Source organism: Varanus komodoensis, unplaced genomic scaffold (genome assembly GCF_004798865.1).
Source record: "Varanus komodoensis strain SLA01 unplaced genomic scaffold, ASM479886v1 scaffold7_1, whole genome shotgun sequence".
NCBI classification, from domain to species: Eukaryota; Metazoa; Chordata; class Lepidosauria; order Squamata; family Varanidae; genus Varanus; species Varanus komodoensis.
Genome location: NW_025336479.1, coordinates 11,272,517 through 11,299,930, shown reverse-complemented (window position 1 = coordinate 11,299,930; position 27,414 = coordinate 11,272,517). Strand labels below are relative to the sequence as shown.

Below are 27,414 nucleotides of genomic sequence, written 5' to 3'. Positions count from 1 at the left end.
GGTCCCTTTCTAGAAATGGTATGAGCAGCTCAATGGATCACAAAGGGGGTTGTGCAAAGAAAAAGGCCTTCTAATCTTCCTCTGTTGAGTAAATCTTAACACTGACTAGCAGCCTGGGAGGCCTAACGGACATACGTGCAGAGGACTCCTCTGTGTCATGTGGGACCCTGAGCAGGGGAGGTCTGTACCATACCCAGAGGAGCTTTACATGCATGGGGCCTGCAAAGACCTCCAAATCGTTTGGCCAGGTGTGCCTCGTGTGCCTCTGACTTGCACGGGGCGCGGGGGGGGGGGGGGCATATTTGTGACCAGCATGGCTGAGCAGCACAACCCCGTTCCTCCATTCAGTGCATGCAGGGTGACTTCCTCTCCTGTTATTGCAGGGGCTTGGGGTGACTATGACTTGGACAGTGTTATTTATTTATGTATTAGATTTATACCCCACCTTTTTGCTTACAAGGAAGTCAAGGTGCCTTACATCATTCTGTTCCTCCTCCTGCTCTCAATCTTATCCTCACAACAACAACCCTGTGAGGTAGGGTGAGCTGAGAGTCTGTGACTGGCCCAAAGTGACCCAGGTGGCTCCATGCGGCTGAGTGGAGACTAGAACCCAGGTCACCTGAGTTGCAGTTCCACGTCCTTAACCATTGCACCTCACTGGCTCTGACTCTTGCACTGGGGTTGGTATCCCACCATCCTGCCTCTGTGATGGGCTGATGCTGCAGAAGCGCCTTGGACCAAGAGAGGACAGCCCAGGGGCTGCCATTTTCAACATCTGGGTATGGATTGTGCGTGCCAAATCAGCAGCATGTTCTGACACACCAGGGCACTTTCTCATGCTCCAGACGATACGGAAAGTGGGCTGAACATGCAGTTCCACTCTGAGGAGGCCCTGTAAAGCCGCGCACTGTGATGCGGAGATTCTCACCAGAAGATTCCCAAGAACCTTCAGGGGGAAGTGGCTTCCCTGAGAAGAGGGCTGTCTCTCTGCTAAAAAGAGGAAGGCTGCCTGATTCACGCATTTCCTTTCCTAAAAGAAAGAAGGCTTCATTATATCTACGGGGGATCAGGGCGGCTGACAGCACAGGCTTGCAGAGACTGACCGCAATGGCACCCGGTGGGATCTATCGGAGGTGTGAAGAACCACACCACGCCATGAGCAAAGAGGGCACGATCCCCAGCAGAGCAGGTAATGTTGCACCCAGGGATGAGCATCCCCCACCCCTAACCCCTGGCGTGACACGGTAGCACATTGGGTGGCAGTGGGGAAAAAGCCCTAACCATAAATAGCTATGGAGTGCAAAAAGGGACACATTTAGTTTGAGAACAAGCTAAATTTTCCCCATCAGTAGTTTGTTGTGATTTGCTGCCAAATTTTGACAGTAAGCCATTATCCCTGCCCACTGTCCTGCTTTCTCTGTGCAGCCAACTTTCTGTCTGCTTTCAGCTAAGGTTCCACTAATGCAACTTTCACTATTTCTTCTCCCCTCGTGTTGTTTTCTAGAACTTTGAGATGCTTAAAACTTACCTAACACTTGCTCCGTCATAGCTGAATTTGTAAACTGCTTATGTTGGAAAGTGTTGCATCAGGGGCACTATGAGACTCTCAGCTGCTCTTTGAGATGAACAATGCCTCTTTCACACTAACAAATCAGAACTTCATGGTGAAGTCACTGACTGCATTCAGAAAACAGGATGACCCATGCTCAAGAGTTGAGCATGGGCTGAATGTGGAATGTCCCTGAACTGTGGGTTGTCATGCTGCCTGAACCTCACTGATCTAACAAGCCATGGCTTGTTAAGCATGAACAGAGCATGAAGAGAACTCACGGTTTGTCATTTGACTGTCAACTGTGGGTTGTTCACCATAGTTTGTTATCTCAGCTGGGTTCAGACAATACAATATCCTATATTTCAACAACTACTCATAGTTCAACAGCAACCCACACTCAACACCTAAGAGGCCTAATTCTGTATGGCCAGTGGGCAAGGAATATATTCCTTATTGATTCTGATTGTCATCTAACAAAGTTGTGTAAAAAGGCCTTTGTTGAGAATCCAACCCTAATTATTCTTGAAGAATGTTATGACCTATAGAAAACACAGTCATTAACTGAATATATGAAATTATAATTATTTGCATATGTTCAATATGGATTGATATGGCCCCAGACATTTGAACATCGGGGGGAAAAACCCAGGTGGTGCCCCCATGATGGAGGAAATATTGGAAGAAATTAAGTAACTGACCTTTTGGGTGTCCTTTCATGGTGTCAGCAGAGGCAGGTCCTTCCACCCCTCCTAATGTTAGGCCCAGGCTTGGGCACAGGAAGGGGCTCAGGATGGGATCCAGGTCACTGCAGATCTGCCCCGTGCTCGGACTGGCATTGCTCACGCAGTGCCCAGACCAGCCTTCGTCAACCCAGTGCCCCCCGCATGCAGTGGACTACAGCCCCTAGACTCTCCTGCCAGCATGTGGCTGGGGATTCTGGGAGCTGTTGCCCAACACAACTGCAGGGCATCCAGTTCAAGAAGGTGGTCATAGATCCTAGAGTGTCGTAGCCAGTTGTGGTGGGCCACACTTGGCTAAATGTAATCATTCATGGTGGCTTCCTCAGTCCCTGTGCCTCCCACAGCATCCTGAGGTTGAGGCCAGATGGGCCTTGTTGCTCAATGGCTCGGGGAGCATCAGGTTCCTTCCACTGCATGAGCCATTCATTCTGTTCACGGCCGACTTCCTGCACCTTCCTTCTGTTTGCGGTATTGCTCCTTGAGACAGCCGCGTCAGGGAAAGCGCTACTTCCTGCTTTCAACAGTCTAGGATCACAGGCCAGAGGACAGACAGCAGCCTCCTTTGCTGTACTCAGCAAAATGCAGCTGGGTGCTGAATGTGACACAGTGCGCACATGGGAAAGGCGAACGGTTGGGACTGGGCAATCTACTGCCTCACAAACTTGTATCAGTTCAATAGGAATTTAGCTGTCGTGGTTTCTCCAAAAGAACCCTGGCAGTTGTTGTTTGTTGAGGGCACTGTTGAGCTTTATACAAGCTCTGGTATAATCTGATACTAACTTCTGATGCAGCCTTGCTTGGAATATGATGTATAGTTCTGGTAACCTCACCTGAAAAATAATATTGTAAGAGCTGGAAAAAGTGCCAAAATGACAACTAAAATGATCAGGGATCTGAGCAGCTCCCCTTCAACAGCTGGGACCGTTCAGCTTAGAAAAAGATGACAACAGGTAGGATTGTTTAGCTTAGGAAAGAAGGTGGGTAAGAGGAGGTATCACAAAGGTGCTGCAAAATTATGCATGCAGTGGAGAAGGTGGGCAGAGATACATCTTTCTCCATGCCTTCTAACATTACAGTCCAGGGTCATCCTATGAAGCAGAGTGGTGAGGGATTCAGCACAGCTAAGAGAAAGCGCTTTTGCACACAGTGCACGGTTAATCTATGGCATTTGCTACCAGAAGATGTGGTGACGGCCACCAATTTGGGTGGCTTTGTGACTGGATTAGACAACTCCGTTGTCTAATGATGATTGTAGCAGAGGCAGCATGACTGTGTAGAGCAGTTGCTGGGGAGCATGGGCAGGAGGGTGCTGCAGCGGCCCTGTCCTGCTTGCGGTTTCTCTGTGGGCAGCTCGCTTAGGCACCCTCTGGGTGTGTTGGACGAGAACACGATGGTTGTGGATAATGAGAGTTGTAGTCCAACACACCAGGAGGGTTCCGGGCTGGCAGAGACCATGCCCCAGTGCAAGCGCATGCTCTCACCCATCTCCTGCCGAGAACTGGCTGAGGAATACTTTCTGCGTTAGCGGCATGAGAGCAGGGGGTCACCATTTCCTTTTAAATAAAAGGAAAAAGAAACAGATTTGTAATGTTTGAGAGATGTCAGAAGACTGCTCCCTGCCAGCCCTCCCTGCCCATTTTATAGCACAAATGAGTGGTCAGGTACACCAGGAGGACAAACTGTAACACAAAATCTTCAATGAGCGGTTTATCTCAGCCTTCACCAACACGATGTTCGCCTTCCAAGTTGGCCTGCAATTCCTAGCATCCCCAGGCATCCCAGGAAAAGGCTGTGTGCTGGAAAAGGGCAGATGGTGCTCCTTGGAGCCTGACTCACTGCAGAGAGAAGCAGTTTCAAAATCAGGCTATGGAGGGGGTGATTCCCAAATGGGGTGGGAGAGGAACAGTGATCCAGTCAGAGAGGATTCTGATGAACTCCTCTCTGAACTTCCATGGACTCCAGTTTCTGAGGCACGTACTGATTGCAATTTCATAGAATCACAGAATCATAGAATAGTAAGAGTTGGAAGGGGCCATGAAGGCCATTGAGTCCAACCGCTGCTGTTGCAGGACACCAAGTTACACCATCCCACTCAGATGGCTGTCCAGTTTCTTTTTGAATGTCTCTAGTGTGGGAGAACCCACCACCTCTCTAGGCAGCTGGTTCCACTGTTGTATTGCTCTGACAGTGAGGAAGCTTTTCCTGATGTCCAGCCTGAATCTGGGTTGTTGCAACTTGACTTGATTATTCTGTGTCCTACACTCTGGCATCAGCAAGAAGAAATCTTGACCTTCTTCTTTGTGACAGCCTTTGAGGTACCTATAGAGGGATATCTTGTCTTCTCTTCTCAAGGCTGAACATGCCCAGTTCTCTCAGTCTCTCCTCAAAGGACAGTTTTCCAAACGCTGTATCATTTTTGTTGCCCTCTGCTGGACCCTTTCTAATTTACCTGCATCTTTCTTAAATCTTGGTGCCCAGAACTGGACACAGTATTCCAGGTGAGGTCTGACTAGTGAGGAGTATAGAGAAACATAGAAACAGAGCGAGTCAGAAGGGGTCTCCCGGGCCATCTAGTCTGACCTCCGGCACCAGCCGGCTCTGCTCACGACATGCCCACCATGGGAATGTCCAGCCTATCCTTGAACATCCACACCGATGGGGCCTCAACCACCTCCCGGGGAAGCCCATTCCACACCCTCGGGGTCCTGACTGTCAGGAAGTGCTTCCTGGCATCCAAATGGAACCTTGGCTCCCTGAGCTTTGCTCTGCTGGAGCGTGTCCTGCCTTCCTCTGCAGGAGAGAACAGGTCTCTACCCATCTCCATGTGACATCCCCTCACATACCTGTATGTCACCAACAGATCCCCTCTGAGTCTCCTCTTCTCCAGGCTAAAGAGACCCAGTTCCCTCAGTCTCGCCTCATACGGCATCCCCTGCAAACTGGCCACCAACCTTGTGGCCCTACGCTGCACTGACTCTAACCTGGCTATATCCTTTCTGTAATGAGGGGCCCAAAACTGAACACAATACTCCAGTTGCGGGCGCACCAGAGTCGTGTAGAGTGGTAGTAATACCTCTCTTGATCTAGAAGCCACACTTCTGGCTATGCAACCAAGGGTGGCGTTCGCCCTCTTGACCACCGCATCACACTGCTGGCTCATGTTCAGCCTGCAGTCAACCAGTACTCCGAGGTCCCTTTCACAAGTGCTGCTCTCCAGCCACTTCTCACCTAACCTGTACTTATGACAGCTATTCCTATGCCTCAAGTGCAAGACCTTGCACTTATCCACATTGAACACCATTCTGTTGTCTCCTGCCCACTTCCATAGTCTGTCCAGATCCTTTTGGATCTGGAGTACCTGCTCCTCAGTTGTGGCCACTGCTCCAGTTTTAGTGTCGTCTGCGAATTTGATCAGCAGACTGTTCACCCCTTCTTCCATGTTGTTAATGAAAAGATTATCACTGGCCGCCATCCCGATGATTCCCCACTAATGGTTACCTTCTGCTTTCGGTCAGTCAACCATGCCCTAATCCACTGGACAGTGCTTTGGTGTATCCCAAAATTCCTCAGTTTCTCCACCAGGTTATCTTGGGGCACTTTGTCAAAGGCCTTGCTGAAATCCAGGTATACCACATCCACTGCATCCCCTCCATCTAGCCATCTCGAAACCTTGTCATAGAATTCCACAAGGTTTGTCTGGCAGGACCTGTTTTTGCGGAAGCCGTGTTGTGTGGCTGTCAGCCTCCCTTCCCTATCTAGCATCACTAAATCTCTCTCTATGATGAGCCTTTCCATTGTTTTTCCTACAATGGACGTAAGGCTAACAGGTCTGTAATTCCCCATGTCCCTTCTACTACCCTTTTTGAAAATTGGGACCACTAGTAGTAGAGGAACTACTACTTCTCGTGATTTGAAAGTAATAATTCTCTTAATGCATCCCAAAATAGCATTTGCCCTTTTGGTGGTTGCATTGCATTGTTGGCTCAGGTTTAGCCTATTGTCCACAATCACTCCAAGATCTTTTTCTTTTTCAGTTCTGTTGCGCCATCTCATATTGATGCATTTGGTTTCTTTTTCCTAGGTGGAAGACTTGACACTTGTCCTTATTGAATCTCATTTTGTTGCTATCAGCCCAGTGTTCAAGTTTATCCAGCCTGGTCTGGATCTTCATTCTGACTTCTAGGGTGTTTGCTATTCCACCCAGTTTTGTATCATCTGCAAATTTGATTATCTTTCCTTGTACTTCCTCATCTAAATCATTAATAAAGATGTTGAAGAGCACTGGGCCCAGGACTGAACCCTGTGGCACCCCACTAGTTACCTCCACCCAGTTTGAGAAGGTGCCATTGATGAGCACTCTTTGTGACAGATTTAGCTGCAAATTTTGGATCCACCTAATAGTTTTTCCATCTAGTCCAGTTTTTGCTAATTTGCATATCAGAATGTTGTGTGGCACTATGGCAAAAGCTTTGCTAAAGTCTAGGTAGATTATGTCCACAGTGTTCCCTTTATCCATTTGGGAGGTTACCCAGTCAAAAAATGAGATTGAATTAGATTGACAGGATTTTTTTTGATAAGCCCATGCTGACTTCCATTAATCACTGCATTTTCTTCAAGATGCTTGCAAATTGATTTTTAAATAATTTGCTCCAGAATTTTTCCAGGGATTGATGTCAGACTAGCTGGTCTGTAGTTCCCAGGTTCATATTTTTTCCCTTTTTTGAAGATAGGGACAACATTAGCCCCTCTCCTGTCATCTGGCACTTCTCCTGTTTTCCAAGAGTTATCGAAAATAATAGCCAGTGGCTCTGAGAGTTCCTCCACTAGCTCTTTTATGACTCTAGAGATTTGAAAGTGTTTATTCCACCTAGATATTCCTTGACCATTTATCTGTCAATCTTGGGCTGCCATCTCTTACTTTCAGCTTGTACTTCCTCTTGATTGCATATTTCCTCGTGGGAGAAGACTGAGGCGAAGTAGGAATTGAGCGCCTCTGCCTTTTCTTTGTTGTCTGTTATTACTCTGTCATCCACTTTAAATAGCTGGACACCCTTCTCTTTCTCATTTTTTTTGTTCTGGATGTATCTGAAGAAGGCTTTCTTGTGCTTAGCTTCCCTTGCTATTCTCAGTTCATTTCCTGCTTTAGCCTTCCTGATGCTATTCCTGCAATTCCTTGTTATTTGTTTATATTCTTCTTTCGTGGCCTGACCCTACTTCCACTTCCTGTACATGTTCTTTTTTTTCTTTCAGGCTGTCACTTATCCTTTTGTGGAGCCACGTGGGCTTCCTCTGCTGTCTTCTACACTTTTTTCTTGATGGAACTGTTCGTAGTTGTGTTTCGAGAATCTTCTTTTTCAAGATTTCCCACCTCTCTTGGACACCTTTCCCCTCAAGGGTGTGTTGCCATGGCACTTTGCTTATCATTTTGTTAAGGTTGGCTTTCTTGAAGTCCAGGATGCATGTTTGGCTCCAGTTACCCTTTGTCTCCTTTATAATTCAGAATTCAAGTATTGCATAGTCACTTTTCCCCAGAATTCCCATGGTTGTTATTTTGTCCACCAGGCCATCCCTGTTAGTTAGTATTAAATTGAGGATAGCTGATCCTTTTGTACCCTCCTCTACTTTCTGCTGGAGAAAGTTGTCAGCAATACATGCCAGGAATCTCTTGGAGGGGGCATGGTTGGCAGAAATTGTCTCCCAGCATATATCAGGGAAATTGAAGTCCCCCATATTGACTACATCATTCTTCTTGGAAATGCCAGCAAGTTGCTTTTCAAAGGTTGCATCCTTGTCCTCTTTTTGACTGGATAGACAGTAATACATGCCAATAACTATGTTTTTCTTATTTTTTGCTCCCTTTAAATTTAGCCAGATTCTTTCAATGAGGCTACTAAGTTCTTCTTGCATTTCTGTGCAGATATATGTATCTCTTACATATAGTGTAATTCCACCTCCCTTTTTGTCCTTTCCATTTTTCTTGAACAGGTTGTATCCATCAGTTGTAGAGGTCGAGTCATATGAGTCATCCCACCAAGTTTCCATTATTCCTATAAGATCATAATTGCCCTCATGTACTATCGGCTCAAGTTTGTGTTGTTTGTTTCCCATACTCTGGGCAATGGTGTAGAGACATCGAAGTTCGTTCTTACTGTGCCCTAGTTTTCTTTCTACATTTTTGGGGGGACTGGTGTTGAGTCCCGCTTGAGGTTTTTTCTCTGTTGAAATGTATAAGTCCTTGCCAGGTGATGGTATGCCATGCTACACATCTCCCTCCCCTAAAGGTTTTAGTTTAAAGCTCTCCTGATGAAGTTTTTCAGGCAGTGGCCAAACACCTGCTTCCCGTTGCTTGTGAGGTACAGCCCATCATTTGCCAGTAGTCCATCTTCCAGGAAGCTTAGCTTGTGGTCCCAGAATCCAAATCTCTCTTTACGGTACCACCATCATAGCCACTCATTCACTTGAAGGATTTTTCTTTCTCTAACAGTTCCTCTTCCACGTACTGGTGGGATTGAGGAGAAGACTATCTGGGCCCCGGTGTTTTTATTTTCCTCCCTAGAGCTTCAAAGTCTGCTGTTATTTCAGCAAAACTTCTCATGGCAGTGTCATTAGTTCCCACATGGAAGAGAAGGAAGGGGTATTTGTCAGTGGGTCGTATGAGTTGTGTGAACTTGCTGTTTATATCTTTAATCTTGGCGCCAGGGAGACAGCATCCTTGGTGATTCTCTGGGTCATCACGATGTACATATTTTTCCATTCTGCGCAAGAGGGAATCTCCCACTACTAGCATTCTTCTCCTTCTGTTGAAAATTTTGCCATCCCTTTCCTTGCTTGAGTGGCCTTTTGTCTCTGAAAAAGAGTTATCCAGTGTATCGTGTAGTTCTTTCACAGTGAGTTTCTCACACGTCTCTTCTTCAAGTAACTTGAAGCGGTTCTAGATTTCCACTGCTTCTGCAGGTGCAGAGTGTTTTCTAGGTCGACTGCGTCTGTCACCCTGTTCCAGCGCATTTTCTCGTTGTCCCTTCTCTCAGGGTTCTCTTCTGGTGCCTCGGCTTGCTGTTGCTCTTCCTTCTGGACTACACTTACCTGTTGCAGCTCCTCCGCTCTGTCTAGAAACGTCATTTTCTTTTATTGTCTGGAGGGCGGACACTCGCTGCTCCAGTGCCCTCACTTTTTCCTGTAATAGGGGTACTGGTGTGCAACAGTTGCAGTTGTTGCAGGCTGCCAGTATGGAGTCTTCTTGGTGCATCGCTTGTGCCACTGCATGCAGTGGGGGAATTAAGGTGAAATAAGGGGAAAAAATGTTAGTGCCCCCCCCCCCCGACCTCTCCCGCCAAACTCCTGTTTGCTCTCCCTGGTCGCTCGCTCCCTGAGACCTTGGCTGCTTGTATCTCAGAGGCCCTAAACCAGCCGGGGAAGCTTGCTCTGACGTGCTCTGCTCTGCTTGGAGTCAGGAAGCAGAATGAACTAGAACTTGCAGCCCACTGTTGACTGCGTGGAAGCAGCATGGAGAAGCGTGAAGCAGAATATATGTTTTCCTTCTCTTCTTTCCCAGAATCTCCATGTGGAATGATGCAGCATGTTATAGTTTCATTCAGCTTTGGAAATGAGTATGCTCTTCATTCAGACATGTGGCATTCCAGGCAAACCAGGGGTTAATTACATAGACACCTCACCTCCAGACTGCAGTTCTCAGGGTCCTCTTGGGAAAGAGGACAACCTCTGGAGCCTGCTGCCGACAGCCACTTCTAAGGGAGGCTCAGTTGGAGACAACAAGGAGAAGGGTCTTTTCAGTGGTAGCTCCCCAGTTGGGGAGTGAACTCCGCATGGAAGCCCACCTGGCACCAACCAGCACCAGGCCGAGACTTTCCTCTTACCTCAGGGCATTTAGTTAATTGGGCTTTTGTTATTTTTTTAATCTGGGTCAATCTGGTTTTATCTTGTTTATATTATTGGAATTTTATATTTAAATATGGTTTGAAATGGGTTTGAAATGTGGTTTATTTTTAGGTATGGTATTTTTTTTCCTTAATGCCTTTATTTTGTGGTCCATTTAGGTGATGTTTTAATAGATTATTGTAAACTGCCTCTAATTAGATTATATAAAATACATATAATACAATGTCAAACACCCCCCATATATAGGCAAATATTACAGCAAGAACAACTGTACAACCGAGCATAATTGCCATTATTGTCATAGCCAATTACAGGTCAAGGAAGGCCTGAGCCGCCTGATACTTCTTAAGGAGTAGTGCAGAGTAGTAGGAACATTTTCCAGAATGGAGGTGGGCAACCTCCAGAGTGGGGTCTCCCTGTGCATGGCCCCCAGGCGCCCACTGGCCTTCATGCTGCTGCTGACAGAGCAAAGGAAGAGCAGGCCAGCAGGCAGGCACCCATGCAGTCCAGCAGCGCTCACGGAGGCTGGGGTGGCACCGATCTTCCGGGATGATGCTCCACAAGGCCCTCTCTGGGGCTCTGACTGCTCAGTGCTGCCACTGCCAGAGAAGGGGACAGGCCAGCAGGGGGATCCCAGGGCTGCTCCCAAAGCCTCCTCACCTAGCTGTGCGGAGGGGTGGACAGTCAGGGGCGGAGGGAAGCACAAGGAGAGGCGGTGAGAAGATGAAAGAAAGGAGGAAATGGCACGGCAGAAGGGGAGAAGGCATGCTTCCATCTGTGGTGGCATCTTTGGATTTGGTTCTTCCGAGCACCTGGCGCCCATCGCTCGGCCAACTGTGGCCACTTGCCTATGAGAGGAGGTGGCTTTTGCTTTCAGAAAGGCTGCCCTGCCCTGCCCTGACCTTGAGGGAGGCGAGAAGAAGCCAGGCTTTAGACCAGGAGACACGAGGATGCAACGATCCCAACTCTGGGGCAAAAGCTCTGAGCGGGGCGCTGGCAACACTGTAGGGTTTCCCCTTGACCAGCAGCAGTGCGGTGCTAAATTACTGCTGCGGTGATCACCGCGCTGCCCTGCTGTTTCCAGTCAATGCAGCACATTGGAGAATGCGATGCAGCTGACGATGCTCTGTGTGGACAAACAGGAGCCGGGTTCCTTTTTGAGAAAAGAGAGAATGCCCATCTTGCCTTACTTATTGCAATGGATTACAGAATGGCTGGACGCTTCTTCTCAGGCTGCAGATGGTGGAAAGTGAGACAGCAGTAGTTTGTTTTTCACTGAGAGGCAGACATTTAAAAGGTGCTGTTTGAAAAAGCTGTATAAAGCAGTCAAAGAAAAGGGGGGCTTCCAAATGGAAGGCATTATGTAGCGATGGGATTTTTTTTGTGGAAAGGAAAAGGAAAGGCAACAAGTTGAAGACAACATCAGCTGGAGCTCCTGTAAAATATTGTGGACAAGGCAAGGCAGCTGCACCATCCAAGTTTCAACTGGGAGCCTAATGGATGCGCCCTGGATGCATTCAGCTTATCACAGAAAATAGACTCCAGTGCTCTGAAGATGGTTGATCACACAAGGTGCCCTCCAGGAGCCTTTGAGATCGGGAGGGGCACTTCGATTCCCTCCAGTCCTCCCTTGCATGAGCTGCTACCACCTGCTCTGTTGGTGTCAGGCCTCTGATGAAGAACTAGGCTGCTGGCTATGAAAGCAGGAAACCAGCTGGGTTCCCTAGAATGCCACACAAAGAAGCTTGTAGTGCTTCTGCTGCTGCAAGGCAGGTCTGTGGGCCGAATCCAGCCCCCTGGGTTCCCTAGAATGCCACACATCCCTTTCCTTAAGCCACCAAATTTTCAGTGATTTTGTGCAATTTCTTCCATTCCAAAAGGTTGAAATGCCTCTCCTAAGGCTTTGTTACTGGCTGTAAGACCTTCAAGTTAAAATATGCCGGTCTCCTTCTCCTTTGGCATACCGCTTTTGCTTCCTCCCTGCTCACCCTAGGAATGAGGCTCCCGGGCAAAAATGCAACACACCTCAAGAATGAGTGCCGTTCTAGTTGTATGTGGCACTCAGGGCCGTCTTAACAGCATGATGGGCCCCGGGCAAAGCAGTGTCCTGGGGCCCCTACAACAACTACAACTACTGTTAATTTTGGAAGTTTTCCGATTTTCCAAGGGTTAACATACACAGATGAAAATGGGGCCCATGGGCAAGTGCCCATCAGGCCTGTGCGTTAAGACGGCCCTCGTGGCACTTGTTGTGTGGTGGACTTCTCAGCTCTTGATTCCTCCAGCGCTTCCAAGACTATCGACTTGCACTCTGACGAGTAATTGTATTTCGTCCTAGTTTTCACTCCCCACCACTGAATATAACTCCATCACACTTTCTGTTGTCCCCAGGTGGTTTCCGGTTCCAACAGTGCAGGTGTGGTTCAGAAACAATGTGCACATCCATCCTTTACCTTGCGAATGCCATCTCAGTTCTGCTGTGGATCATCGTCTTATCTGTTATGATTTCAAAAAGTATGGATTCTGGAGTCCACAGTGTTTCATCTATATGCATGTTGGGAGGGCAGACATGGGTGGGCAAGACAGCAGAGGTGGGGAAAATTGCAATCTGGAGCATTTGAATATTATTTAATTATTTCATATCTTGTTTGTCAAAACAGGGTGGAAAAATTAAAGAGCACACTTTCCCCCCTCTATTTTAATTTAAAGTATTTTCTAGAGCAAAACCTACAATTTGGAGTAACAAACTCTAGTAGATGCAACAGTGATCAGACTTTGTGTTCCAGATTCAGAAATGGCCAAGGAGTTGCAACAGCTGCGTAGTACTCAAACCGCACTGAAAGTAAATGGTAAGGATTCAGCTTCAAACTGTAGGTTGTTCTGGTCTCGGTTCTGTCCTGAGAGCAAGCTTTTGAAGGCTGATACTCACCTGCAGGACCAATGATACTGTTTGCATGTGAGGGAAAGGCTTTTAATGACAGACTTAGGTTGCTAGCAGTTAATATCCTGGCATGTAGGGTGAAAATGGCTAAAGGAGAAGGGACAGATAGAGGTATTCCAAAAATGGAGTTGCTTCAGTTCCTCTCTCTTTGAAATCTCAGATTTTACTTCTACAGGAAGTAGAAGTAGAATTTTTTTTTCAGGAAAAAAATCTGACCATTCTTTATTCATTCACAAGTCAGTTGTGACTTATTCATTCATAAGTCAGTTCACAAGATCACCTCAGCCCCCCTCCCCTTGGTTTACCTGAGGCAGTCACTCTGAATATTTAGCCCATATGCTGTGGCCCTTTTTAATTGTTTTCATAGATGTCTAATTTATTATGTTTAAATTGGTTTTTTATGTGTTTTACTGTTGGTATGTTTTACATTGTAAGCCACCTAGGAAGGTCTTGGAAATTATAGGCGGCCTATAAATATATGTAAATAAATAAATAAATATTTAATCCCACCAGGGGCTGCCATGGCTGATTGTGTCTACCAAATCTGAATGGCTGAGGGTTACACAACTCAGAGTCCTAAAACAAGCCATGGGTTATGTGAGGCTTTTCTAATGCTCATGCCTGGGTTTACATGAGATGACAACCTATGACAGCCCAGGCACCATGCAAAAATTTTGCCCACCAGTGCCCACCAAAGCACAACAGCCACTGTGTGTAAATTAACCCATGGTGAGCTATTGTGCCAGGCAAACCAGGTCAGTGTTTTAATCCAAAATACAATATACAGTGGTACCGTATACTTTGAACTGAATTCATTTCAGGAGGCTATTTGAACTATAAATAGTTTGAAGTCTGAAGCAATTTTTCCCATTAGAAATAATGGAAAGTGAATTAATCCATTCCAGACCCTAAGCAAAAGCAAAAAAGCCCCAGCAAACTTAGCCTCCTGAAAGGAATTAAGTTCAAGGTTAATCCCCCTCAAAATACTCCCCCTCCCTTCGAACACACTCACTCACCCCAGTGCTGTTGTGGCTGCCTCAGTGTCCAGAATTGATTCAAGACAAATCTGTTCAAGTCAAGACGAGGTGAACTGGCACAAGATGAACTGATTCAGAACACCGAGGCTTTTTTTTCGACTTGGGCGCACAACCAATGACGTTTTGGCTGCAACCACGTTTTTTTCACTTTACTCACAGTTCGAACTTAGAAGCATCATTCAGACCGTGGAGCAATTTTATATTGACTCCAATGTTTGAACTCTGGATCATTCGAAGTTAGAGTCCTTCAAACTACAAGACACCACTTAGACTAACACTCTCCCAGTAATGAATGTATCCGTTTTTCTACATGAGGTATTTGTTACATTCTCTCAGTTCCCTACTCATAGTTGTTTATGGGTCTCTGAGATGATGTAATGACCTTCCAGTTTTGTTTGGTTTTGCTTTTTAAGCAGGAAACTTGTGCCATTTAGCTAGGCAAGAGCAAGAAGGCATAATTTCCTGTTGTGTATTGGTGGTATTCTGCTGTACTACAGCATCATCTAGAGGACACAAGGCAAAAAGCAGGAAAGGAAATGCTCCAGTGTAGTGCTCCAATCTTGATGAAGCCAAATGCACAGACATTCAGACTATGCAGAAGTGTTGCATTGTTAGCTATCACATGTTTTGATAGTGCTGGCAGGGCAGGGAGGGGCAAGTTAACTTCCATGCATTGAAAAAGGTCACATTACAAGCACAACTGAAGCCCCACAATGCTTTCTAAGCTGTTCCTTTCCAGACGCCTCTAGGGTCACATGCATGAGCGCCTGTTTCCATGTGCCCCTACCAAAACCATCAAGGGGCAGCTTGCTTGTGTGAAGCAGCCATCACTGGGCAAACATCACCTGCCTTTTGCAGGAGCCCATTTCACTGGAGCGTAGCGCTACTGATTGCACCCGGAAGCGCAAGCAGCCATGGAGGACACCATGCCTGTGTGAACGAGCTGGAATGGCTTGGGACTGAAATCACACCAGTTTTGCACTTCAGATCCCTACACTTTGTCCAGAGCCACAGCAAGCTTCTCACTGCCTGGGCCAAGGGCTGGCTTTCTGCAGTTGATTTGGTGTCGCTCCAGGGGAAATGTTATCTGACCCTGCTGAGAAACGCAGGAATAGCCATCCAGACACACCTTTTTTGATTCCTCAGTATAGGCTCCACATGGTGTTGTACATAAATGCCAGTAAGTCACCTTCAATGCTTCTATCACCTCACCCCAAAAGCAGCTCTGGATTGAGGAAGCAGTGGGAAGAGAGATGCTTAACCCTCTCCCTGCCCAGTCATTTTTCTCCTTCCACTCCTCCTGCCTAATGCTGCAATCCTGGGCTGTCTTAGCGTCCCACCTCTGAGATCCTGCAATCTTGGAGCTGGAATTGAGAGGGTCAAGCCCCCTCTTCACCCCCTTCATAGCTGGCAAAGAAACAGCCATGCTGACAGGCCACAAATGTGCTTTGGGGGGAGAAGGAGGGGTGTGCCTGGGGATAGGGAGGGCAGGAGGCTGCCTGCCACTGAGAGTTACACCAGCTCCTCCTGGTGCCTCAGCCTTCCCTTCCCTTCCCTTCCCTTCCCTTCCCTTCCCTTCCTTTCCCTTCAATTTCATCTAGAAGGCAACAAATGCCATGCCTCCCCTTCCCAGTGTTTTATGGAGATTCCATGCAAAGTCCCACTCAGGGCATAAATTGCATGTAAGCCTCTGTGGCCCTAAATCACTTCTCAGTGCCATGGGCTTGTAGGCAAGTTTCACAATCTAACCTTGTGTGGATACATTATTCCCTCCCTTTGCTCCTTTTTTAGGGGGCAGGAGAAAGGATCACTGGGGGTGAGATGTATGATTTTTAGGTGGCATCTAAATCTGGCTCTGGGAAAGAATTAGCTGACAATGCACTGCTGAGCCATCTGGCTGCCTTTCCTGGTAGGATTATCCTTGAGTCATCACTGGGTCAGACCCCTGGTCCCTCTGGTCCAATACTGTCCACACGGACTGGCAGCAGCGTTCCCCAGAGTTTCAGGCAAGCGGCTTTCTCCTAGCCTGCCTGGAATCACCAGGCATTGATCCACATGAAGCAGCTAAACTCTTGTCCTTCCTGCAGGCAGCTGCAGGCAACTTCTGTCTTCAAGCATGGCTCTGCTCTCCACTTGTGAGGATGTTTATTTCAGGAAGAGAGAGGCAGATGAAGCAACAATGCGTTGTTCAGCAATATAAATAAGGGCTGAATCACTGACCATTTGGCTTGTGGCGGCTGCTTAAAACTGCTGTGGGAAGGATGGGCTCCCTGCCCACTATTTTGCAAGCAACAGCAGAGGTTGTTTAGCATTTGGGAGTGGGAGAACTTCAACAATGTGGTGGTACTGCTTGAAGTTTGAATAAAACACATGGGAAATGTGTTTTATAGCTTGATGAAAATTGACAGATTTCCTTGGAAAATGTTCGGTCTAACTGACTTTGCTGAAGGCAACATATACACCAAAGGTTACCTTAAGGGTTGGTTTGAAATAACCATTTGGAAAAAGTCACTTGAGCTGGACTTCATCATACGTAATAATGAATAGAACACGAATGGATGAAACACTCCCAAACCACTCCCAGTTCTGCAAATAAGCCTGGTGCTTGGTAGGATTTGTGGATGAGCCAAGAAGGATCCTGACTTGGGCAGTTCTTGAAACTGGACCTTTCTGAAAATATCTGCCAGAATACCAGAGTTCCTTGGTACCCCACACTCAGTACCGCACGTGCAGCCAGTGGGACGCTGCTGTAGAAATTCCCAGAAGTAGCACGTTCTGCAGCCTGTTCAGACCAGGCCTGCACAACCTTGCCAGCCCTGATTCAAGATTGCCCCAAATCTACTGCCTTTTCAGAGAAGCACATCTCTTTAAGTCCCCACGGTGCCAAATTTTCCTCTTCACACAGTGTAATAGGGTGAACCCACCTTTCATCCCTGCACAGAAACAACATTGTCCCTATATGGTGGGAGCCAGCTCTTGATCCCTCAGAAAGCCAGTTCAATTCATGTGCATAGCCACCGCTGCTAACTCGGTGGCCTTTGGACGCAGTCCCCTTGGCTAACGGAATTCTATCTCTTCCAGGCTCTAACACAGAGAAGCGGCTGGAGGTGCTTCACTCCAAGCAGTCCATCCAAGGTACGCCTTTCCTTGGTTATCACCTGCTGCTTCCTTTTGCTTCCTGCCTCTCTGCTCAGCAATTGCTAAATGCATTTGCTTTCTTTCTCCCGGCCCTCATGAAGTACTGCTGGGTTGACCAACTTCTGTTCGGTTGATTGCATGCGAATAGTCAAAGATGACTGATGGGTAATAGAAATGTATTAAGAGACAGCGTGTAAATCCCTAACATGCATTCAATTAGGGGACAATCCTACACATGGTAAGAAAGGGAAAAAAAGCCTACAATTCCCCTGTAGGAATGCCGAGAGTTGGAGGACTTTTTCATGTCTAAACATGCGCAGTATCATACCCTTAAGGAAACATTTCTTTAACAGAAGCTAAGATTAACTTCAGTCATGTTTTTCCTTCATGGGGATTTGATTTGTAGGATGGCACCTGAGATCTGCCCCCTGCAAGAATGTGTGGGGCAGAGGAAAAAGGCGGCTGGACAGTTTGGATTCTTCGAATGGACAGAGGCATCTGAGATGTAGCTTTAGTGGTGTATTGTCTGCTGGAGGTGTCTGCTGGCTTCCACTTTGCTTTGTTCACATAACTGAAATAGAATAAATTTTAGAAAGATATCATCATTCCCAAGTGTTTTCTCAGACAAAGGACATGTAACCCTACAGTACGCACTCGCCTTGCACATTTTCTTGCTCAGGGAAGTCTGGTAAACATCAAAGTACTTTTTCTCCATGAGTACCACTGATCTCTGGCTTTTTTCCAGAGTTGAAGGTAAATGAAAGCCTGCAGAAGCTGGGGGCTGTTTACAGTACAGAGAAAAACAATGGTAAGTTCTCCTTGTGGGTAGGTAGACAATGGCTTGATTTCTAGTGGGAAGAGGCAGAGCAAAGGAGCCAGATCTGCTGGCAGGATGCTTGGGAGCAGCATTTCTTAGAGGGTTTGGATCTCCCCAGAGTCAATGTTGATGCATTCCTTAAAATATCTAGGCAGATTCCCAATACTTTTCAACTATCCTTGTTCCTGGAGAAGTGCTTTGGCAATGTTTCCTTTTGAGAAGCTCTCATGCCTTATTGGTTTTGCAAGATTTGATTTCTCTTGCTCAGCTCTCCGCATATGGCCTGCAGACCCCTTGGTGAGCAAGGGCTTTTGCCAAAGATGAAGGCTCAGCCTCTGGAGGCAGGACTGTTTTGCTAGGTCACCTTCAGCAGGACAGGCATGTTGTGGCCATTGGTATATTTTCCCAGCCAAAGGGGAGAATAGACTATGGTGCTTCCTTTGAGAGAATATGGCTTAAGCCTTTCATTGATCAGGAACCTGCCTTTCACTAAATCAACTTATTGCACTTATAACACAATCCTACACAATCAGAAGTAAACCGTATTTAGATAAATGGGACTTATTCTTAGATAGGTATGTATAGGATAGCAGTCTTAGAATGTTTGGATATTATTACAACATCAAAATAGATGATTTTTTGAGATGGTGAAGGAAGTGTAGGATAGCTTCTAACTTAATATACATTAGCATTCATTGTTAAAAACAATGGCCAACTTGTATGAGTTTCAGGGACCCAGGAAAGCCAGTTCAAGACAATGCTGGAGTTTATTAAAATGATTCTAGGGAAGTCTACCAGAATCTTTTAAGCAGGAAAGCAGGGCTACTCTGAAGAGAAAGAGAAGTGGGACAGGGAGGCCATTATGTTTCTTAAAAAAGAGGACTTGCATAAATTTGCATGAATAGATGCCAGTTCAGCAATAATTCAGGCAGAAATACATCTTGCCATGTGGGGGAGATGACTCATGTGCTTACCTTCTTAGGGTTCTCTCTCTTTAAGCTGGCCTTGGACTGAACAGTCTTTTACATAGAGGACCGGCCTCTGTAAAGTAGGAGATATGGCCCCTCTAACAGGGCAGGCATTTGATGCTGACTCAGGCCAGCTCTGAAACTTCTCCAGATTCTGGTAGTTACGTAGAACTATGGGAAAAGCATGTAGTGTGAAGTTCTAAATTTCAGAACACACCTTTCATACTTCTAAATTTTTCATTGTGTTGTCATACCAGAATCAAAATTAGCCTCCAAAAATAAACAAACATGTCCTTAATTTATTACCCCACTAATTAAAACTGGCATATATGGAATATCACCTCCCCCTGCTCCAAAGAATGGAAAATGACCTGTTCATTTCTTCCCAAGGGGATGCAGCATCAGAATCCAGGTGGCTGCTCACCTGGTGGAAGGGAAGCATCTTTATCCATACATCACCCCCCCCCCCCCACATCAACATCTAGATCATGGCAGAAAGGAGGACTCCAGCTTACCATGACACTTTTTTGGGTGTGTGTTTTTTCCCCCTTGGGGGCAGTGAGGCACCCCATCCTGTGAGCTTCCTCCTGCAGGATGAAGGGGTGCAGCCCCAGAGCAGGTTCACCACCTCATTGAGAATTAAATCTTAGCAAATCAATTTATCATTTACATGGAGAAATATTTAATTAGGTTTTCTACACTTTTGCTTGGGAGTCTCTGCATGCTAATTGTGTCCGTCCAAGTTCTCTTTTCACTAAACATTTCTCCCTCCATTTATATTCTCAGTGAACAAAATTATGGGTGAAATGCAAGCTGACCAAAGAAAAATCTGGGCAGAAACCTTTAAGCTACAGAATGGATTATATAAAATTAATGGTAAGATACAAGGCCTCCTCTGCTCCTGGACTCATAGCATTGCATTTGGTTAGAGATGAAGCTTGCTCGCCTGTAAAAGGCTCCTCTGCCACAGAAGCTGCAGACATAAGCCGGAAGGATCACATTGGCTCTTGAGCCAATTTGGTAGGGCAGCAACTAGTGATGGGCCAACTGACCCCACTGCAGCCTGGAACTGGGAAGCTGGTTTGTGAGTTCAGCAAAATCAGCTTGGAGCTTCTCTACGTGAGGGTTTAACTTGCTGCCGTGTGAAGGGTTCTTTTTTTTGTTTTTCTTGCTGGAGGAAATGTACTTCCTTTACATGCCCCCCCCAGGGTTTGTATTTTGTTGCTTTTCTATATATTCTGCTGACCAACCACAAGGTGCTGCAGTGGTACAGTTGCAGTATAACAGAATTTCGACTTTACCCAGGCTTTTGCCCCACTTTGAACTTTAATAGCTGACTTTCCTGGCAATAAAAAGAGCCAGTTTTCCTGCCTGGAAAACCCAGGAGAGGCCCTAGAAGACGAGGAAAAGGCCTCATAAACTTCCAGATGGTTACATTGGTTGCTGTCTTTGGCAAAAAGTAACCGAAGAGTGAAAGTGAAATTATTTCCAGCATGCAGTGCTAACAGACTAATCAGTTTCCTTGGATATCTAAAGCCGTTTCCCTGAACTATGCCAGGAAGACTAGTAGCCACGGATAGTTTCCTCCCTCATGAATCTGTCCAATCCCCTTTAAACACCATCCAGATTGACAGCCATCACCACTTCCTGTGGCAGTGAATTCCACAGTTTAACTATGCTGTGTGAAGAAGCACTTCCTTTTATCCGTCTGAAACCTCTCACCAATCAGCTTCATGGGATGACCCTGGGTTCAAGTGTTATGGGAGAGGGGGAAAATTCTCTCTCTACTTTCTCCACACCATGAAATGGCCATTTCAATACAGCCTGGATTTGCCATGTGGATCAAGTAAGCTTCACAGCTTTGCTGTTCATGACAATATACTGTCCTAAGCCCTGCCCATTATTAACTGGCTGCTTTGAAATGTCTGCAATTCCTTCATAGCCTCAGCCTGCCAAATGTGTCCTGAGGGCTGGATGCTGAACCGAGGACAATGCTACTCTTTTCAGATAACAAGCAAGCACTGGTCTTTTGCCAGGACCTCCTGTGAGGCTCAAGGTGCCCAGCTGGTTGTCATTGACAATTCCGAGGAGCAGGTAATTCAAGGCTTTTGCGCAAGGTGAACCTCTGCTTTTACTTCCCAGCACAGCCCACACATTTTTGTGATTCTGTGGCTGGGCCATTACAGTTCTCAAGCACTCCAAAGAAATGTGGCATTTCTCCCAGAGGGTGTTATGATTGCTGTGTAGAACATCAGTGAGTATCACGGCCACCCCTTGGATACCGATTGTGATGTCAACTCTATTTTTCTTCAGTGTTGACTTGTTCCCAGCACTTTCCTAGATATGAGCAAAAGGCATCTGGCAAGGACAGTGAGGGTGAGAGAGAGGGTGAGAGAGCCAGTGTGGTGCAGTGGGTAAGAGCCTGGGACTGGGACTCAGACGATCCGGGTTCTAGTCCCCACCCAGCCATGGAGCCAACTGGGTGACTTTGGGCCAGTCACAGACTCTCAGCCCAACCTTCCTCACAGGGTTGTTGTTGTGGGGATAAGATGGTGGAGGAGAGATGATGTAAGCTGCCTTGAGCCCTTTGGAGGAAAAAGGCAGGATATAAATCGGAAATTAAATAAATAAATAGCTACTATTTTTCAAGGTTCCTCCTTGGACTAGCAGTGCGAAGGTACCTGCACCCTCCAAAGTGCCCTGTTGGAGCTGGCCAGACCTTCAAGGATCAGGGGAAGAGACTGGGCTGGGGACAGGTGTCATGTATCTTTTACCTATGATCATCAGAGATGCCAGCATGTTCGGGATGGTAAAGCAAATGTGTTACACAAAGCCATACTTGCTTCTCTGACATGAGGATTCTTGCATAGCATCTAAGAGGCCATGCTGCCATTCCGTATAGGCCTTTCAGATTGTACCTCTCAGCTCAAATAATTAAATGTGGTTTGCATTTCAGGCATTTCTTACCTCGAACACCAAAAAGAAGAACTACTGGATTGGTCTCAATGACATTCAGACGGAAAACACATTTGTCTGGGTAGATGGACGTACACTGTCATATAAGTAAGTCTAGTAATATGGATTTGTTTATCCACACCATTTTACAAATACTTGGGGCGCTCCCAGGTGGGATTTTTATGTCAATGTCCTGCCTTATATTTGGATTTTATTGGAGGGGTAGGAGAAGAGGTCGCCATCTTCTACTTGTAGTCTCCCATGTTTTCCCACTGCTCCCTCTTTTTCTCTTACCACGAAAAAGCAGCCCAGGAGAGAAAGGCAGAATAGCTGCACAACTTCTTTTGATCAGTAGCTCCCAGAGCCCTCCATCTGGAAGCACCTCCTGGCAAATGACTAACATCATCCTTAAACTGAGAATCTATTTTGTTGCACGATGGGTCAAATTTCAGATTCAAAAAACTAAAGACTGTCAAGAATGGGGAAAAACACCCAAAGAGAGTCTATTGGGAGCATTCAATCAAAAGAACATTTACTGTTTATTCAGACATACAGGAAATACATGTGGAATGTAGGAAGTCCCCCCCCCCCGCCCACCCTGCAGGGACTACAAAGATGGAGTCTGCACAAAAAGCTTTTATAACCTTTCAGTTACATACACAGTTTGGAGGAGGGGTGGGGGATCCAGTGGGGAATCACTTAGGCAGTTTGCTAGAAATACATTAGGGTAAAACAAAATGGGATTAAGACAACACAATACAGAAAGAACCTCCAGGACAGGTAAACCATTAGCACACCTAAGAGTGTACCTGGGAAACAAGACTTGCAACATGGTTACTTCATCTGATCAGGAATCCCACCTTAATTTAAAAGCAGTTCTTACAGTGTCAGGCTTCCAGCAGCCATATTATGGCAGAGCTTTCACTCACTTTGTCCTGACAAGACCAAGGGACCTGAAATGAGATGAGCCAGTGTTGCCCCTATTTCAAATGATGAGACATTTCTGGCTTTCTAGTGCTTACCTAGGATTCAGTTTTCTTAGGAGGAGGCCACTGGAGGCTGAATGACATTTATTATTATTATTATTATTATTATTATTATTATTATTATTATTATTATTACATTTCTATGCCGCCCCTTGCCGAAGCCTCGGGGCGGCTTACAACACAATAAAATACATTGAAATACAATAGAACATAATAAATTACCATTAAATACAAAAATACAAAAAATACATTGAGTTACAAACATAATAATATAAAATTAAAATTATCAGTATAAAATAAGTAAATAAATAATATAGGAGGAGAAAAGAGAAGGAAGAAGAAGTTGCCCTGGCCAGATCATATATTTTAACAATTAAAATGATGTTTAAATAAAAAGGTCTTTACCTGGCACTGAAAAACCAGTAATGACGGTGCCAGGCGGACCTCTTTGGGGAGTGAATTCCATAGGTTGGGCGCCACCGCAGAGAAAGCCCTCCTCCGAGTACTTACTCTCCTAATTTCTTTCATGAAGGGTTCCCGGAGAAGGGACTCTCCCGCAGATCTCAAAGGGCGGTCGGGCATATACGGACGTAAGCGCTCGTTCAGGTAGCCAGGACCCAAGCCGTTTAGGGCTTTATAGGTCATAATCAACACCTTGAATTGGGCCCGGGCTTCAATGGGCAGCCAGTGAAGCTGACGGAGGACTGGAGTCATGTGAGCATAACTCCCCGTCCCCGTCAGCAACCTGGCAGCTCTATTTTGCACCCATTGAAGTGTTCGGACCGTCTTCAGGGGAAGCCCCACGTAAAACACGTTACAGAAGTCTAGGCGGGAAGTCACCAGTGCGTGTGTCACCGTCGCCAGGCAGTCGAACTCCAGGTAGGGGCGCAGCTGATTAATCAGCCGAAGCTGAAGGAAGGCGCTCCTCGCCACCGCTGTCACCTGAGCTTCCAAAGAAAGCTCCGGGTCGAGGAGTACTCCTAAGCTGCGGACCTTATCCCTAAGAGGGAGTGTTGCACCATTCAGGACCAGGTCAAATACACCCTCTCCGAAGCCCAATCCGCCAACCAACAGGACCTCCGTCTTGTCTGGGTTGAGCTTCAGTTTATTGGCCCTCATCCATTCCATTACCTCGGCCAAGCACCGGTTCAGCACAGCCACTGCCTCACCTGGATTAGTGGAAAACGAGAGGTAGAGCTGGGTATCATCAGCATATTGATGATTCCGCAGCCCACACCTCCTGATGACCTCTCCCAGCGGTTTCATATAGATGTTAAATAGCAGAGGGGATAGAATGGAGCCCTGTGGTACTCCATGGCATAGCTGCCATGACGCAGAGACATGGTCCCCCAGCACTACCTTCTGGAATCGACCGTTGAGATAGGAGTGGAACCATTGCAAAGCAGTGCCTCCAACCCCCAATCCCGCTAGCCTATCCAGGAGGATACCATGGTTGATGGTATCGAAAGCCGCCGAGAGGTCCAGAAGAACCAACAGGGATGCACTCCCCCTGTCCTTCTCCCTGCACAGGTCATCGTACAGGGCGACCAAGGCAGATTCAGTACTGTACCCGGGTCTGAAGCCGGACTGAAAAGGATCCAGATAATCAGTTTCATCCAAGAGTGCTTGGAGTTGTCCTGCCACCACTCGCTCCAGCACCTTGCCCAGAAACGGGATGTTGGCCACAGGTCTATAGTTAGTGGCCATCTCTGGATCCAGTGACGCTTTCTTCAGGACTGGTCGTATTACCGCCTCCTTTAAAGGGGCAGGCACTCGACCCTCCCTCAGAGAAGCGTTAACCACTTCGAAGATCCAGGTCCCAATCCCATGCTTGGAGTTATTTATTAACCAAGACGGGCAAGGATCCAATAGGCAAGTGGTGGGACGTACTCGTCCAAGTACCTTGTCCACATCATCGTGCCGCAATAATTGAAATTCCTCCAACAATTTTGGACCAGACGGTAGCATTGGCGTCTCCCCAGAGACCTCTGATTCATTAGTGGAGTCCAGCTCGAGACGAATCTGAGCGATTTTCTCCCTGAAATGCCTGGCAAAGTCGTCACAGCGGGCCTTTGAGGGTGGCATCGGATCTTCCTTAGGACCCGGGCGAACCAGGCCTTGTACCACTCAAAAAAGCTCCGCCGGACGGCATTGTGAGGAGGCAATGGAAGCGGAAACAAATTTCTTTTTCGCCGCCTTCACCGCCACAGCATAGGCCCGATAGTGGGCTCTCAAGTGTGTTCGGTCAGATTCATCCCGTGATTTCCTCCACCTACGCTCCAGTTGTCTCCCAACCTGCTTCATCGCCTGTAATTCAGGTGTATACCAAGGGGAAGAGCGGACTCTGCTCGGTGGGAGAGGACGCTTGGGAGCGATCGTGTCCACAGCCCTGGTCATCTCTCCGTTCCACAGTTCGACCAGAGCCTCGACAGGAGCACCAGTCTTGTCAGCTGGAAACTCCCCCAGGGCCTTCAGGAATCCATCTGAATCCATCCGGCTCTGGGGGCAGGCCCATACAATCGGGTCCGCACTCTTATAGAGGGAGAGGCTGGTCTCGAGCACAAACCTCACCAGGAGGTGATCTGACCATGACAGTGGATTGAAGCACACCTATATACCATGCACATAAGATAGAGGGGCACAGTGTCAACATGCCAACAGATTTCTGTTCCGCATTTCCATTGTTACCAGCTCAGCTTGCGGCATACACAGTCCTCACTCGCCCTCTTTCCTTGTCTAGTGGTGGTGGAGGAAAAGTGAGGAGTGATCTTTGCATCACTTGCCTTCTTAGGCCCATCCATCCGAAACACATCACACAAATATTCCCAGCTATCAGCTGCCTCTTACCTACAGAAGTCTTAAGAGCCACATTACAGATATACAATCACAGGATGTGTAACTGAGCCCTGCTGGCTTGGCTTGACTTATTTGTTGCAATTGTGTGAAGATGCATGGCACTGATGCAGGTGAGTATTGCCACACTTTGGAAGGCAAGGATTGGATTTTCCCCTACCCTTGTTTTTATCTTGATTCGTTTTTAAGTCACTGAAGACTCCCCACCCATCTTAAATCAGCCCTACCAGCTAGGAGGGATGCTGGAGAAAAACTGTGGTGAGAGAAGTTTAAGTCCCAGCCGGAATTTAAGATAAAATCCTGAAGTGCAGCATCTCATTTCTTCTCTTCATTAATCCTGCTAGGCACTATCATTCACTGCGGGGCACAGAGGCGTGTTTGGCTAGGGCCTCAGTTGTGAGCAAAGCTACCGCGTGGGGATGGGCGGGTCCTGCCATTCATTCATTCATTCATTCATTCTGTGATGTTTCCAATTGCAGCCACTGGTATCCATGGGAGCCCAACAATGCTGGCAAAGGGGAGGACTGTGTCATAATGAACTCTTTGGGCTGGTGGGAAGATCGTGAGTGTGGCGGCACCACAGATGGCTGGATCTGCGAAAAGAGCTGGAACTGCTAGCTATGTCCAAGCAGGAGCAGAACGCAAGCCCTGCACAGTGTGATCTCTGCGGCGCTGCAACTCTGTTGTGTCTCTGTAACCAACAGCTCCCAGCAGAGGCGGCTTTAACCCTTCTGGGTGCCCCCCTCTCAGAAAGGCGGCTGATGATGCAGGGCCATCAGTAAGTCAGCCGAAAGCTAGGACTCAAGCTGTGATTTGTTAGCCTTCCTCCATAGCTTTGCTAGGCTTCACCGTAATTCCAGAGCTGTGCATAACATCTAGAAGTCTTGGCTTCAGTTTCAGTCTGTACTTTATTTACATGTTAGGTTAACCTTGTTCTTACATTCACAACCTAATCACTCATTCACTAAAATGCCAACTAAACAGACTCGTTTTTCACAGCCTGTGGAATGGAGAAGACGATGTGAGAGGCGTGGGTGGCTGATTATTGGGACAGGCCTTGATAGCAACATGCTTCTCCCAAGGAGGGTCACCTGGCACCTGTGTTATAGTTATTTAGAGCACCAGGAAAAGATCCCCTCCAAAACAGTGTAATCTAAATAAATGTGTTTCATCTCCATCACGCTCCTGTGCAGCTCTTTTAAGATTTTGAATCCTACCACTTTTAGCCTTAGTGTCTGATACCTTTAATTGCTTTATGCTGTATCTTTGATTTTGTATTGTAAAAGTTACCTTGGGAATTTGTTTGAAAGATGAGATATAAAGTTTGAAAATATGTCTCTTAAGATAAGGCAGAAATCTAGCTATAGGTGGGATCCAACTTTGGAAATCAGCAGCCAAACCCCTCTAAAGGCCAGAGGTCTTAATTTTTCCATAGGGAGAAATACGATTACTCATAATATGATAAAAGAGAGCTCAGATCGGCATAAAATGTGTATGTTTTGATTTAAATAAATACACGAGCATTGAGAAA

The 27,414-nt window shown here is 46.7% G+C and overlaps 1 protein-coding gene across 1 annotated transcript; it reads left to right on the top strand.

Moving 5' to 3' along the window:
• The first annotated feature begins 1,048 nt into the window (after window positions 1-1,048).
• Window positions 1,049-27,414, top strand: LOC123035675 (C-type lectin domain family 4 member G-like). Its single transcript, XM_044454101.1, has 9 exons — window positions 1,049-1,189; window positions 12,580-12,702; window positions 12,975-13,037; window positions 17,248-17,301; window positions 18,050-18,112; window positions 19,876-19,965; window positions 21,032-21,183; window positions 22,046-22,152; window positions 26,363-27,414. The coding sequence occupies exons 1-9, from the start codon at window positions 1,108-1,110 to the stop codon at window positions 26,499-26,501; spliced, it is 873 nt and encodes a 290-aa protein (XP_044310036.1). The 5' UTR covers window positions 1,049-1,107; the 3' UTR covers window positions 26,502-27,414.